This window comes from Monodelphis domestica, chromosome 6, assembly GCF_027887165.1.
Source record: "Monodelphis domestica isolate mMonDom1 chromosome 6, mMonDom1.pri, whole genome shotgun sequence".
Classification (NCBI taxonomy): domain Eukaryota; kingdom Metazoa; phylum Chordata; class Mammalia; order Didelphimorphia; family Didelphidae; genus Monodelphis; species Monodelphis domestica.
The window spans coordinates 289,494,641-289,510,898 of NC_077232.1; the positions used below are offsets into that span (position 1 = coordinate 289,494,641).

Consider the following 16,258-nt stretch of genomic DNA (forward strand, 5'->3'; position numbering starts at 1 on the left):
GTATACATGTCAGACCTTTGGGAAGGGAAAGACTTTAAAACCAAGCAAGACATAGAGAGAATCACAAAATGTAAAATAAATAATTTCGACTACATCAAATTAAAAGGCTTTTGTACAAACAAAAGCAATGTAACTAAAATCAGAAGGAAAACAACAAGTTGGGAAAAAATCTTCATAAAAACCTCTGACAAAGGTTTAATTACTCAAATTTATAAAGAGCTAAATCAATTGTACAAAAAATCAAGCCATTCCCCAATTGATAAATGGGCAAGGGACATGGATAGGCAGTTTTCAGATAAAGAAATCAAAACTATTAATAAGCACATGAAGAAGTGCTCCACATCTCTTATAATCAGAGAGATGCAAATCAAAACAACTCTGAGGTATCACCTCACACCTAGCAGATTGGCTAACATGACAGTTATGGAAAGTAATGAATGCTGGAGGGGATGTGGCAAAGTAGGGACATTAATTCATTGCTGGTGGAGTTGTGAACTGATCCAGCCATTCTGGAGGGCAATTTGGAACTATGCACAAAGGGCGATAAAAGAATGTCTACCCTTTGATCCAGCCATAGCACTGCTGGGTTTGTACCCCAAAGAGATAATGGACAAAAAGACTTGTACAAAAATATTCATAGCTGCGCTCTTTGTGGTGGCAAAAAATTGGAAAATGAGGGGATGCCCATCAATTGGGGAATGGCTGAACAAATTGTGGTATATGTTGGTGATGGAATACTATTGTGCTCAAAGGAATAATAAAGTGGAGGATTTCCATGTGAACTGGAACAACCTCCAGGAAGTGATGCAGAGCGAGAGGAGCAGAACCAGGAGAACATTGTACACAGAGACAAACACACTGTGGTATAATCGAATATAATGGACTTCTCCATTAGTGGTGGTGTAATGTCCCTGCACAATCTGCAGGGATCAAGGAGAAAAAAACACTATCCAAAAGCAGAGGACAAACTGAGGGAATAGAAACACCAAGGAAAAGGAACTGCCTGACTACAATGGCTGAGGGGACATGACAGAGGAAAGACTCCGAGCGAACACTCTGATGCAAATACTAACAACATGGCAATGGGTTCAAGTCAAGAACACATATGATACCAGTGGAATCACATGTCGGCCACGGGGGGTGGGAGGGAGGAAAAGAAAACGATCTTTGTCTTTAATGAAAAATGCATGGAAATGAACAAATAAAATACTATAAAATTAAAAAAAAAAAAAAGAAGTTCAAAATTTCAGTTTCCCTCTCTATGGTTGGATGTACAAGTTATAGCTCTCCCATGAACACTGCTAATTAGAGAGAAACTCTGAGCATGAGAACTGCTATCTCAGCAATGCCTATAAATCAGGTCGGCCAAGGGAAGTTTGTTACTTCACATGAGTCCAGTCTGTGAGAAGCTGATACCTGTGTGCCATTTTTGAGAAGCAGACCAAGTTGACTTTGGTCTCCCCCAAGTCCCTATCTTCTTAAATTTCAGGTGACCTTAAGTCATGCCTGCATATCTCTAAGTCTGATCTGGTGACTATCACCTCAAAAATTCACAAGGAGCATTCCTTAAAGACAGAGAAGGATGAGCCTATGCCCAGCTTCCTTAATGTTACCAGTCATGATTTTCTAAATTCATGATGTTACGAAGCTCATAACTAATGATGTGATTTTCTGTTCTTTGTTCTATGACTATAAACATGTTTTACATCCCCAAATCAAGGTCTTTTAGCTACTCAAGGGGCCAAAAGATCTACTTTATTAGTGGGTAGTGATGCCATTAATAAAGCATAATTTTGCTTTAAAAAGCCTACCTTAACTTCTCCATTTGTTTATAAATTCTATTGAAACATTACCTGACTTCAACTGGGTGTTCACTGCAATAAGGCAGTCATTAAATTTCTTGCTATCTTCCTATTCCCTATCTTAATCCCAACAGAAGCTATTCCAAAAACCTTCTCTTTCTTCCAGAAGGTTCCACCAACTCCTCTTTCCTCTCTTATGAAAGAGGATTTAGTGGAAGCCAGGACCTTTTTCCTTACTTTACTGAAGGATAAAAAGGAAATAATAGCATGAAATCCCTCTTCTCCCATTTTCTTCATCTCAAAACCTCTTGATGCCATCTCTCACTCTCTTCTCCTTTTTCTGTCTCTGACAAAGAAGTTCCCTTATTTTTGCCAAGGACAGTCCCTTCACATCCCCTCCTGTTTCGACAAGAGATTGTAATCTCAATCTCTTCAATCTTCAATCTCTCCCAAGGTAGAAAGAGGGCCTTTAGTAGGAGTTTGGTGCCATTTCTGAGATTCTTGGACTCAGGGTCCTAAACTATGTCCCCTAGGGATTGAGGGGATATGGTAGTGGTTTTGAATGTCCTGGCCCATGCCATATCCTGTCTTTCTTTCTGTGTATCTTGTTACCCTATTGATGGTGGTTGGCCATCAGTTAATAGTGGTGGTGGGAAATGGGGTAGATCAAATAATGACTAAAAAGGCTGGGTTGAAAGTAATGTCAGTCTACAGGTAGGTAGTATAGGAGCTTAGACAACAAAAACCAAATCAGTTATAAAGAAATCAATGTTTAAGTCCCAAGTAACTTTTTTTATAAATCATAGGCACAGAAACTATTCACCTGCAAATCAAGACACCTTTTTTCAAGTCCAGTCCCAGCTACTAATTTGGGCCAGTCAGAAATACTCTAGTATTTAGTTTCTTCATCTGGGAAAAATGAAGTGAAATTAAAGGATCTCTGAGGTCCCTTCCAGCTCAAAGGTTGTCTAAGTGTAAGATCTAATAATGGTACCTTGAAAAAGAGGAGGAAATAACAAATTGAGATGAAAACCCACAATTTGTTTTTGTTTGCCTGGCAAAGAATATTGTTGTCTTATTTTTAAAATAAAAGGAAATAAGTATCAGATTTGGAGCAATTGCAGCTGAATACACAAGAGAGTGACAGGGCAAAATCCTCATGAATTAATACAAGAAAACTCAAATCTTTAAAATAAGACCAGCCTCAACAGAGTCTGCTGCAGAAATAGAAGCTGACTCATAGGTTTGGGAATAATCTTGTGATATCTTTATTCCTCTGCAGGGACTCTACCCTGGCCCAGCAATGACAAACTGAGAAAAGGGCAAGAGTTGAAATGTATTTAGTTTCTAAGAGAGCCCAGAACCCCAAGGCTGTGCCCAGAATATTCTCTAGGCACTCCATACCCCTGCAAAAAAAATGGATGCTGATTTGGGCACAAAGAAGAGGAAGAGAAACTGGAGTGGTGGAGCAGTGTGCTTGGCAACACTTGTCCTGAATAAACAGGACTGAAACACAGCTGGAACTAGATCCTGTCCGGCCAGAAGATACTCAGGTCAGGGACACAGGCACATCCAACCCTTTGGCATATACATATGTAACATCATGGGATTAGGGCTTTCGAATTTAGAAACCTTTAGAGATCATCTAGTGTCACTCCCCTATTTTACATCTAAAGAGCCTGAATCTAAAAGAGTGATTTGCCCAAGATCATACTAGATAAGGGCAAATCAGAAACAATTGAATTCAATAACAATAACTGAATTTAATTTATTCAGTAATGAATAATTGAATTTGATACAGTTCAGTAAAGTCGATAACACAATAACATAAAGAAGGAATCTGTATTTGATGGGAAATACTTTAAAAATCAGAAAGCAATTTGACAATAAGCAGATTGAAACTAAGGTCTTTCACAATCTACAAAAATCTCAAAATAGATGTGACCTGAATATTAAAAGGTTACCCCATAATGCCTATCTTCTATCTACAAGCCACACTTAAATAGACTTGTTATTATATAGATTTATAAGGTATACATACTGAATACTTCCTCTTAGCATGTTTCTAATGTCCCCTGCTTTATTCAGAAAGCAAGCATGAGGCATATATGTGTGTATAAACATGTTATTGTTGAGTCGTTTTTCAGTTGTGTTCAACTTTTCTTGACTTCATTTGGGTTTCTTCTTGGCAAAGATACCAGAAGGGTTTGTCATTTCCTTCTCATTTCATAGATGAAGAAATTGAGGCAAACAAAGTTAAAGGGCTCGTCCAGTATATGAGGTCAGATTTGAACTCAGGAAGATGAATCTTTCTGATTCTAAGACCAGTAATCTATGTAGTGCACTACTTGGTTGCCCCATGTATATATGTACATATTATGATATATGCATTATTATATGCACACACACACACACATATATATACATCCAAATAATGACATAATTTAGGCAAGAGACATATTCTTATATGCATATACATATATGGGGTGGTGGGATATGGGGTGCAATGCACATATATTTAAATTATATATATATTGTATATTTAGTACATACATATACATATAATATACATATAATATAGGCTCATGTGTATGAATACATGTATATTTATATGCACATATATGTATATACTGTACACATATAAATATTCTATGTAATTTATGGTATATATGCCTAACTCCTGCCTGTAATATTCTAATATACACCTATCATATACATTTATGTGTCTACATGTATGTGTATATACATGTATATATATACTTCTTGCCTATTACATGTGTGTGCATGTATCCATATATGTGGTTCAATTCCGGTCCTCACAGACCCTAAAACTTAGGAGATAAGTCAATTTAAACAACTATAAAACTGATAATCAAGAAGTAAAACTTATGAAGGCTTTTCATAAGATACATATTCTAAAAAAACCAAGTTAACCAAACCCTTAACCTCTGAGTTCCACGAGAAACTTCTATGGATTGCTTGAAAGTATGTGGTAATAATGATGATGGCAGATTCCTAAGGGTCTGCTTTTCTGTTTTGTCAGCAACTTAAACCATCTCAAGCTCAATTCCAGGCTCATCAGACATTAACACAATGGGGTTATACCTGCTCCTCACAATGGAGGAAACTGAGGCTGCTTGGTTGTTGTCCTTTGTACTCATAGGGAACCAAAATGACATCACTGGTGACATCTTCTGATTAAAAAACAGTTGAAGAAACGGAAGCAGAAAGGGATTTAAATGACTTGCTCAGGATCACACATCTAGTAAATGTCTGAGTCCAGATCTGAATTACAGTCTTCCTGACTTCAGGCTGTACAACCTAGCATTTGGGTTGAAATCAGATTTTCTGTATATCCAGCTAACAACAATGATCTAAACACTCTAAATGGAATGATGGTCTCAAAATCTTCTGACTAGCAGGGTCCTTAGAGATCACTTAATCTTAAATGGAGACAGCAGAACCAAGATCAAAGTATCAGAATGATGTCTAAAATTAAACAGGAAACAGCAACTGGCAAATAACTTGCTTACTAGAATATCCTTTCTATAATAAAGATCAAAGGAAGCAAATCAATACTTTGCTCCCAGAGAAGAGATGAGAAGACATTTCTCACTCCTTTATCTTTATGAATGCAAAACACAGTATTATAATCTGACTTGGTGGGCCTGTTGGCTAAATTTGTTGAAACTTGGGTTTTTTTTCTCATTTTACTTTTTCACTCTTTTTCTTTTATCATTTATTATAGTTAGTTCACTGCATAGGGACATGGAAAGGGTTATTCTAAAATTGTGACAAGGAAATCACTTTAAAAGACTGATATATATTAATTTAAGGTCACCAAGGAATTCAGCTATGTAATTCCTAAATGAAAACTCAAGTCAGCACTCAACCTTTTATGGAGTTTTTAATTACAAACAGGAGGAAGAAAGGTATTAGAGATAGAGAGAGACAGAGAGAGAGACAGACAGAGAGAGAAAGACAGAGAGAGAGACAGACAGAGAGAGAGAGAAGGGAATAGGGCTTAAATACCCCCTCTGTTTAGGCTGGGCCAAAAGGCCCAAGCCCTTAGATAGCTGAGGCAAAGAAAAGAGATCAGTCCCTATCACTCACTTGACCAAAATGGAGAAACAGTCTCAGGGGCCTCCACCTCCAGCCTCCTTCAAAGCAAGCTTCTCAGAGCACAACCTCTCAGAGCAAAACCTCTCGAACCCCCTCAGTCCTCAGACCCCGCTATCTTTAAGGAAACCATCTAAGTTCCCTCCCCTCAGTTCTCACATCTACCAATCACTGTCCATGTCTTCCCTGTGCCAATGGTGGCTCTAGCTTAACCCAGGACCACCCAGAGGTCTGCCCCTTTGCACATGTCTGCTGAAGGTCATATTCTCAAATAATTAAATCTTGATCCTTGCTGCAGCCCTTCCTAAATCCTTTTACTCTGAGTAGGGTGGAGATTGTAGTTTCAAGACCTGGTTCTGTCATTCCAAGTATCTCTATTGTATCAATTCTAAAATCAATCATGACTCTATTGTACTAGAATTGATACTATTGTATCAATTCTAAAATCAATCATGACAATCATGACTAAAATCAATCATAGAACTTCCTGTTCTATGCTTAAGCATAGGTCAAAGCCCTTTCCATTGTTTAGCAAAAGGTTTCTGTCCTAAAGTAGTCTTAGGTAGGGAGAAGGGTCCTCCCATGCCAAGGGGGTTCACATTCCAATAGAGTTCTTACTATCAGTAGGAAATTTTTTCCAGTATGAGATTTCCCAATGGGGAAATTTCCAACATTCATAAGTCTAAGAAATTTTAAGGTTTACAATATGAAGGTGATATAAAAAGATGCTAATCAAAAATAGATAATACAGATGATGCAGAGATAAAAAGATAAGCTTTGCTAGTTGCAGAAATGTGGCTTCTTCTGATGTTAGCCTGATAGAAGATAAAGAAGTATTCCCAATGCAGCTTAGTAAATGCCACTAATATGAGAGATTTAAGTAATTTTAAGTTATAGGCAGGTCAATAAAATTGAGGTCAATAACAGAAAAAAATAAAAATCAAGACATATTATATATTAGAAAGGTGATCTTCCCCTGAAGATAAGAACTAACTATCCTGAATGCTTTAGCACACATGATAAGTGTTTAATAAGTGTTTAACGAGTGATTGAGCTTGTAAATCTGCTCAAACTATGAAAATTATTTGACTACAATGACCCCACAATGTAGCACCTCATAACAACCCTGAGAGGTAGGTGTAAAATCCCCATTTAACAGATGAGGAGCTGAGGCTGAAAGAAATTATGGCTAGTCCAGTGCCCTGAATATAAGGACAATACCACTTTAAAAAACAAATGACAATATCAATAATTTTGACCTCAAATTGATGTTTTTTTTAAATAATTTCCACTGATTGGTATTTCATTAAAGAATTATTTTAACATGTTAAAGTTAAAGCCACTTTAGCTTAAGGCTTTGAATAGCTGAAAAAGTGGAGAAGATTGTTTGTTTTTTGTTGCTGGGATGTATAATGAGAATCAAAATAGAGGACTGTGAAGAAGTTTATCAAATGAAATAAAAGTCCCTTTTCAAGAGATAAAATAACATTTTAATTCATATTTCAAGACAATTAAACAGTCAAATATTACACTCATACCAGCCTATCAGGAAACATTAAATTCCTGACAGTGTTATTCTATTACTTAAAAGGAAATAAACAGTAACAAAAAGATAAAGCTCAGGGCCAGTGGGAAGGGAGGAAGACAGTGGTGGACTCTGGAAGGTGGAATCTCTTCTCTCTGCTGCTCCTACAAGAGAAAAGAGAAACCAGTGAGCATCAACACACTGTCTTGTGCCCTTCCAACCTATGACCTACAATTTCACTTCCTGTCTCATTCTTTTGGCCAGCCTCATCAGTGGACAGGGTACTTGGTGCCCACCCATCAAAAATAGAAGACAAATTATTCAGCCTTCAAAAAAGAGATAGATACACAAAGTGATTCAGCAAGAAAATTACAATTTCACCAACTGGGAAAGGATGCTACCCTAGAAAGTACCAGCACCAACACTAAAAAAAAAAAAAAAACTTCTCTCCAAATTTAATATACATAACCCCACCTCAAAAATAACAACTTTTATCTCTCCTTTAATTGTCATTTAAAATGTGCAGAAATTAAATATGAAGAGTAATGTGGAGGATTTATCTTTAATTTTTTTTTTTAATTTGGAAGAAAATTTCAGCCTTGATACTTAGCTCATCTACAGTCACACCATTCAGCCTCTCTGGATCTTTTCCTTCATCTTTGAATTGTGATAATAATACCTGTAGTGTCAAGCTTACCTGGGAGGGAGGGAACATGACAGATAGAGCTAGACTTAGAATAAGAAAGACTTGAATACTTAATACTTACTAGCTCTGTGACCCTAGACAAATCATTTAAACTTTCTCAGCCTCAGTTTCCTCATCAGTAAAATGGAGATAATAAAAGCACTTACCTCACTCAAGTGATTATTAATAATTTATCTAGGTAAAGTGCTTTGTGAACCTTTAAACAATATATCAGTGATCGTTACATTATTGTACAAATCAGTTAATGAGTACAACAGGGTCTGAACATTTTAAAGTTTAAAATAAGTGTTACATATTATACAACCAAGAAAAAAAATCCATCCTAATATAAAAGTAAGTCAGAAGCCCATTATAAAAGATTAAAAGTCATTATCAGCAAATTCTTGACAATAGAAGTTGGCTTATATAGTTTCTTCACTCATCTTACAAATGGAATTCAATGGTATTCATTAAATCAAAATTTAAGTCAATGGATCAATCAAGGGTTACAGAGATTTCTAGACCAATCAACACACTATTGCAAATCCAATGGAACCATGAACTATTGCCAAATACATATATAGGCTTGTGGAAAAAGCTATGATAAAAACCTGCTCCCAGCCATAATCCAACTGGCCAAGGAAAATGCATTTAAACCATCATTGCAGCCCTTGACCTCCAAACTACAAGCCAAAGGCAAACAACCAAGAGGTATAGAGGGGAAATGCCAAGATGAAACTGCTAATATCAAAGCAGAGTACCTATAAAGCCATACTAACTTTGATCCTGGACAATTCAAAATTATTGTCATTTAGTTTAATTACATAAAAAGCTAAGGCAGAAAAATAAGGTGTCTCTGGAGTGTAATTTTGCATAAGGTCACTTTGAGAAAAAGGGTGCTTTAATGTGTTAAAGTATAGTTTAATATGGGGGAAAGGGAGAGAAGGATAATTTATTCCAAACCAGAGAGGTACTTGTTAGTAATTTCTGTGCACTATATACAAATACCATTCCAGCTAGACCTAATGTTAATGTAATAATGTAATATTAGTGGAAAGAGACCCTGTAAAGTTTACAGGAGAGAGAGACAGAGACAGAGAGAGAGAGAGAGAGAGCTGACAAGTCAACAACAAGCATTTAAGTACTTATTTGGTGCCAGGTACTATACCAAGTCCATGGGAAACAAAGAAAGGCAAAAAGACAACTCCTTGCCCTCAAAGAACTTATATTCTAATGGGGATAGACATTTATAAAGGGGAGTAGGAAGGAAAAGGTTTGCAAGTATGGCAGAAGACTATAGTAGTAAGTTACGTAGAAGCCTGGGTCCAAAAAAACAAGGTAAGGTTCAACTATTGGAACGGAAGCATCCATGGCTGGAATGGAGATGGAAGGGTAGTAGGACCATTGTGAAGAGTCACAAGAGTGCTTTATTATTGGGGGAGGGGGGCAGCTTCTATGCACATCCTATGCGTAAGATGGACTTGAAAATAATAATTTGGTAGCATTAATTAATGAGTTAACTGGAACAATAAAGCTAACCAAACAAGAGATTTCATTGAAAGCTCAACAATACATTAAACAAATAACAATTCATAGCAAAGTTGACAGCTTTTCTCCAGTTATTCTATGTGGATATCCACAATATACAATCAAAATGTCTCTAATTCCAACTCAGCAGCAAGTATTATATTTAATTCATTCTTCTTCCCTTCTATGATCCTATCTAATAGTTGGATTATGCCCTAATTTCCTATATATGTTTGAATCTATTAGTTGTGTTCTTATATGAGTGTCAAGCAAAAGATAATTTAGGTTAGACCATGGAGAACAACTGCTTGGATATTTGGGGTAAGGTAAGTGGGGAGGGGAGAATAATACTTGGTTTGTGAACTTGGATGATCGGCAGGATGGAGGTGCTTTTTGGCAGAAATAGGAAAGTTCAGAAAAAGGAGTCTGAAGGGGGAAGGTAATAAAAGTATAGGATCAATCTGCCACAACCCATCCATGCTTACTCACCCTGTGAGATTCACTCTCTCCCACTCTAAATGAAAACTAAGTGGTGGGTGTGAGGTACAGAAGGGCTCTCACTAACAGTTATCCCCAAGCCTAGAATTCACCTCCAAATTATATCTAACACAGTTGAAAGACGAAGATTGGGATAATATTTTCCAAATGATACCTGGACTACCATGTCATAGTTTACCCAGGTCATGATTAGGCTATAATTTTCCTGATAAGCATGGGAAGGGGCACAATGAGAGAAAGTTAGGAGGATAATGCATGAAGAGTTGGATGATTATGATGAAAGCTGGCCTTGTGCCCACTTTCATATTGGTTCATCACACAGCAGCCTCCTTGTTATTTCTCAACCCTGGCACTGCATTTTCTCTCCATTTTCATTGGTTCATTTGAGTCCCTCATGCTTGGAATTCTCTTCCTCTTCAACCTCTGTCTCCTGGCTTCCTTTAAATCTTGGGTAAAATCCTACCTTCTATATGTAGCTTCACTGCAAAAGAGAAACTCATATTTCACAAGTAATTAGGTGCCTGTAATTGCTTCCAAAAGCCATTATCAAAGCCCCTATACTACCCTTCCCCTAGCCCCTGAGCAATGAATCAACATCAGTCCTGAACCTCGACCTACCAGTCTAGAACCCTATCTTATCCCAGCTAAGAAAACTATAAAACTCCACTCTGCTTAATAGGTTAGGCCACCTAATTTCTCTCAGCATCCCAATGGACCTTCCCTATGTCCATAATATGCTTTACTACATAATACACTTTCTCTTTATAGCCCATTGTTATTATCTGTTGTTTTTTGTTTGTTTGTTTGTTTTTTTGTCCTGTGGGACTTCCCCAACAATACCAGTTTTCTCATTCAAAGCATCAGCTATTATCCAATAACAGGGCTAAAAATCTATCTCTACCTCCCAAATCTCATCTTATGGAGGAAAAAAAAAAAGCTGGACTGTAAGCTCCACACTCTCCCAATTATTTGTCCTTCAGATTTTTCTCTTAGCTGCATAAGAGGTATATAAGGAAAATTCTTGCCTTTCCTGTTACTGTTCTTTGGAATTCTAAACCACACTCAAACTACAAAGAAAAGTTTCCCTTTCTCTCTGTGATTACTCCAAGTTCAACTGTATGTACACTGTTTGTACACAGACAAATGTCTCCTTTATTAGACTGACTCTTGGAAGGCAAGGAATTGCTTCTGCCTTACTTTTTATCCCCAGCAACACCTGGCACATGCTTAATGAATGCTTCTTGACTTCACCTTTGGGTTCATGCTTCAGATAAATGTATCCTCAGTGTCTCTCCTGAATTCTAGTCCCACATAATCTAGTCTCTGGTCTGGAGGTGTGAATTGATCCAACCATTCTGGAGGGCAATTTGGAACTATGCCCAAAGGACATTAAAAAACTGTCTGCCCTTTGATCCAGCCAAAGCACTGCTGGGTTTATACCCCAAAGAGATAATAAGGAAAAAAAGACTTGTACAAGATTATTCATAGCTGTGCTCTTTGTGATGGCAAAAAATTGGAAAATGAGGGGATGCCCTTCACTTGGGGAATGGCTGAACAAATTGTGGTATCTGTTGGTGATGGAATACTATTGTGCTCAAAGGAATAATAAAGTGGAGGAATTCCATGGGAACTGGAACAACCTCCAGGAAGTGATGCAGAGTGAGAGGAGCAGAACCAGGAGAACATTATACACAGAGACTGATACACTGTGATACAATTGAATTAATGGACTTCTCCATTAGTGGCAATGCAGTGATCCTGAACAACTTGGAGGGATTTACAAGAAAGAACACTATCCACATTCAGGGGAAAAACTGTGGGAGTAGAAACACTGAAGAAAAACAACTACTTGATTACATGGGTCGAGGGGGGTAGGATTGGGGATGTAGACTCTAAATGATCATCCTAGTGAAAACATCAACAACATGGAAATAGGTTCTGATCAAGGATACATGTAAAACCCAGTGGAATGGGGTGGGGGGGACAGGGGAGGGAGGGAAAGAATATGATTCTTATAACCAAGGGATAATGTTCTAAATTGACTAAATAAAAATTTCCCAAAAAATAAAATAAAATGCAGATAATAGCATCTAAAAAATAATCTACTCTCTGATGGCCATTCCATTGGATATCCCACAGGCATCTCACAGATTCAGTATATACAAAGGAGAAGGTATTAACTTCCCTGCCTCCTCCAAATTTCCTATTTCATTGAGGATACTACCATCTTTCTAAGTCATGTAGGTTCCCAGCCTCAGAGTTCACTCTTGCTCCTCTCCCACCTGAAATAAATAGAATTGTTGTCAATACTGCCATTTCTACCATCCAAACATCCCTTACACCTCTTTCTTTCCTTACACCACCCAACCTCATCATCTCTACCCCTACTATTGTCACAGCCTCTTAACTGTTCTTTCATGTAGCTGCAAAAGTGAAATTCCCAAAGCATACATTTAATCTCACCATTCCTCTATTCAATAAGATCCAGTGGTTGTCTAATGACCCTAAGGATCAAATAAAATTTGAGTCTAGCATTTAGAGCCTTTCATAACATAGCTTTCTATTTCTTGAGATATCCCTCAAAGGAATTTTTCATCTGGAAATGACAACTTTGTATTCATAGAAAAAATAGCTAGCAATTTGTTGGAAGTAAATATCAACTGTGTGATTAAATAATTGTCATTGCCCTTGTTGTATTTTGGGGTGGAGCCAAGCTGGCTATTTTGCTGTATATAACTCACACACAACACTCCATCAGGTATCCTTGTGCCTTTTGCATAGGCTGATCCTCCTGTCTGATATGTCCTCTCACAGTCCCTTAGAATTTCTAGCTTACTTTAAATGATGCTCAAACACTTCCTCCTTTTTGAGACTTTTCCTGAGTTGCTAAGCAGCCAATATCTCAAACTTCCTATTAATTGTATACATATTCACATCCACCGGTTGTTTCCCCAGATAGAATGTTACCTCCTTGAGGGCAGAGACAATTTTCTCTTTATTTTTCTGTCCTTGGTGCCCAGGACAGGGGCCTGGTACATAGCAGGTGATAAATAAATGTTTCTATTGATTCAAACTCAGAGATTCTGTATTTGACTCATGGTTAAGTAAGTGCACATATACCATTTTCTTTTAAAGAAAATAAGACAGAGAAGTAATACCTTTATAGAACTTTGCTAAGGGTGCGTTAGGAAGCTCTCTCAAAGTTACCCAAATATAAAACACTCTGTAATGGGACTTACTAGCAATAATCTTTTTGTGTAATATATCAGTGATCAATCAGAAAGTGGGAAGATTTTCATCTCCAATCTATCTGGGTAATATGGAAAGAGCAAGGGGCCCAGATTCAGGAAGAACCAAGGTTAAATTTGACCTCAGACACTTGCTAGCTATGTGACCCTGGATAAGTCATTAACCTGTTTGCCTCAATTTTCTGCCTTGTGAGGATCAAGTGAGTGCTTAGTACAGTGCCTGGCACATATCGGGCATTTATATAATAATTATTATTATTACCCATATTGCCCACTCTACCTCCATCCCTCTGTGTGTAAGCTTCCAAACTTTCAGCTCCAATTATTCAGCTAGGCTGGGTGATAACAGGCCACCTGGAGCAGCAGTTGCACAGGAGTCATTGGGAAATCCCTCCCACATACACTTGCCCTGAGCCTGCAGATCACCTAAACAATAACAACAGTAAAAAGTCTAATATCATATATATTTTTTGTCCTCAAATATATCTATATATATTAGATATGAATCTATACAAAATAGGTATTGCAAATTTGCACTGTTATCATTTATTGTTTCAATTATGCCCAACTCTTTGTGACCCCATTTAAGGTTTTCTTGGCGAGGATACTGCAGTGGTTTGCCATTTCCTTCTCCGGCTTATTTTACCAATGAGGAAACTGAGGTAAACAGGGTTAAGTGACTTGGACAGGTTCACACAGGTACTAAGTGTTTGAGGCCACATTTGAATTCAAGACTTCCGGACTCAAAGTCTGACTTCCTGACTTCCTGACCCCAGACTTGGTACTATGTCCACTAATCTATTTATCTACCTTAATTTAGATAGATAGATAATAGAGATAGACAGACAGTCACAGATAGACAGACAGACAGAGAGATATGGATAGATAATAGAGATGGACATAGAGAAAGAGATGATGAGATGAGATGAGATGAGATGAGATGAGATGAGATGAGATGAGATGAGATGAGATGAGATGAGAATAGATATATCTAAAAACAAGCTCAAACTTTTTTTTTGCACTGATAAGCTTTGGAGTCAAAACTTTTTGGAGCCCTATTAATCAGTCAAACAATTAATCAATATTTACTAAGCCCCCACCAAGTTCCAGGAAGTGTGCTAAGCGCTGGGGCACTAAAGGTAACAAGAAGCTCCTGAAGCAAGGACAAAGACTTCCAATAACTAACTGCGAGGTGCGTGGGTTTGAATGTCTGGATTTCAGCGGAATACATTTCTACAAAGGAACTTTGGGTGGACTGGACTTGGGGAAGGGCAGAACCAGACTCAGCTAGCCTCCTATCACAAAGCACGACATCCTCCTCTCTCCTTCCAGCGTGAGCGTGGCCGTGGTCGTAGTTGGCAGGCGGAAGCGGCCAAGCAGACCCACGCGCGGTGCCCCGGACACTGACCACAACATAAATTGTTACAATCTTTGCGGTCAGAATAGTCTATCTACTCCCGTGCGGGGCGCCACTACCTGCCTGCAGTCGCGGCCACGGTCTGGGTACTGTTCGCAGTCATGCCGCCTACGGGCCTGGCTTCCAGGTCGGACCTCACCTTCCTTCCACTCCTCTTCCCAATTCAGGAATATCCTAACGGGGGCTACCGGGTAATTCAGGGCGTCGGGCTCCTCTTACCTGACAGCGCTACTTCGGAGGCTCCGGGACACGGAGTCGGCTCCTCCTCGCTGGACAGAGAGGAGGAGGCCCCGGAACAGAGCCCGGCCACCCGCAGCGCCCGGCGCCGCCATAGCCTTGGCCTTGGGCCACCCAAGCTCCGCCTCCTACTCTTCCTCTTCGGCCTGGGCGAGGCCGAGCCCCGCCCCGCTCAGTGGCCGAGCACTGGTCCTCTACCAGCCTCGGAATGACGCGAGTCAGAGGAGGAGGGGGCTACCCGTTCAGTGCGAGGGGTGGGGGAGGTGGTCAAGAAAGGAGGGCTTGCTTCTACCAGGAATTATAGGCCTGGCCGACCCGCTGCTTTTTGTGTTCAGTGTTGAGAATAAGGATAGAGGCGGTGGCTCTCGATTCCCTCCCTTTACCCGCTTTGCATCTGGCTTCAGTCCTCTTTGAACCCGTGATGCTCTTTCCAAAGTTCCCAGCGATCTGATCTGCAAATCTTTTCTTAGTTTCCTTTTTTGTTCTCTTTGTGGCATTGGACACGGTTGGCCACCGCTAGATTTTGTGACACGGTTTTCCCTCTATCCTGGCTCTTTTACCAAGGTCTGGTGACATCCTCCCTTTTCCTTTCTTTCCCTTGCATATGTAACATGGTAACTTCCCTGATGGTCTTTGTATCTCCAATATTTGGCACAATGTAGCAGCTTAATAAATGCTTCTTAATCAATTAAAATTGATTGAATACAATCTGGTTGATCTAACTTCCTGTGGCAAGTCTTTTCACCTCTCTCAGCCCCTGATTATAGATAGCCTTTGTTCTTTTCCAGGGTTCTAAATTAGAGACCGTACCCCTGATCTGTTTTCCAATTAAAATACAAGGCACAGAGAAGTTGGGGCCTGTGGTTGTAAAAACATGAAGTGTTTTTTGGAATTTCCCAAGTCTGTAGAGCTAACAACATCCAGTTCAAACCTTTCTCTATGTAAGATTTCTCTAAAAGCCTTAACTTCAACCACCACAAATGAGCAGCTAAACCTGGCTGCTTCATTTATGAACTGCCTAAACATATTGACAAAAAATATATTGAATATTTATGGCTTGCAGAGAGCCCTATGATAGGAACTGATCAGAACTAGTGGTGCTACAACAGAAATACATAAAGAATCCTTAGGAAAGGGTAGGGTGAAGCCTCAGTGTCTAAGCACAGAGGAGTTTTTGTCTGCAAGTAAAACTAATGAGCA

At 38.8% G+C, this 16,258-nt stretch overlaps 1 protein-coding gene across 2 annotated transcripts in view; it reads right to left on the reverse strand.

The window, feature by feature from the left end:
* Positions 1 to 15,521, reverse strand: part of MTHFD2L (methylenetetrahydrofolate dehydrogenase (NADP+ dependent) 2 like) — a 121,856-nt gene extending 106,335 nt beyond the window's left edge. Inside the window, exon 1 of one of the 2 annotated variants that reach the window (XR_008913042.1) lies at positions 15,041 to 15,430. Coding sequence is in view for 1 of the 2 variants with exons in the window: in XM_007495670.3 (XP_007495732.2) it covers positions 15,041 to 15,153 (113 nt within the window). In the remaining variant the exon portion in view is untranslated. Of the gene's footprint in view, positions 1 to 15,040 lie in introns of both variants that reach the window. The other variant, XM_007495670.3, reaches the window with a different exon arrangement.
* Positions 15,522 to 16,258: the final 737 nt, after the last annotated feature.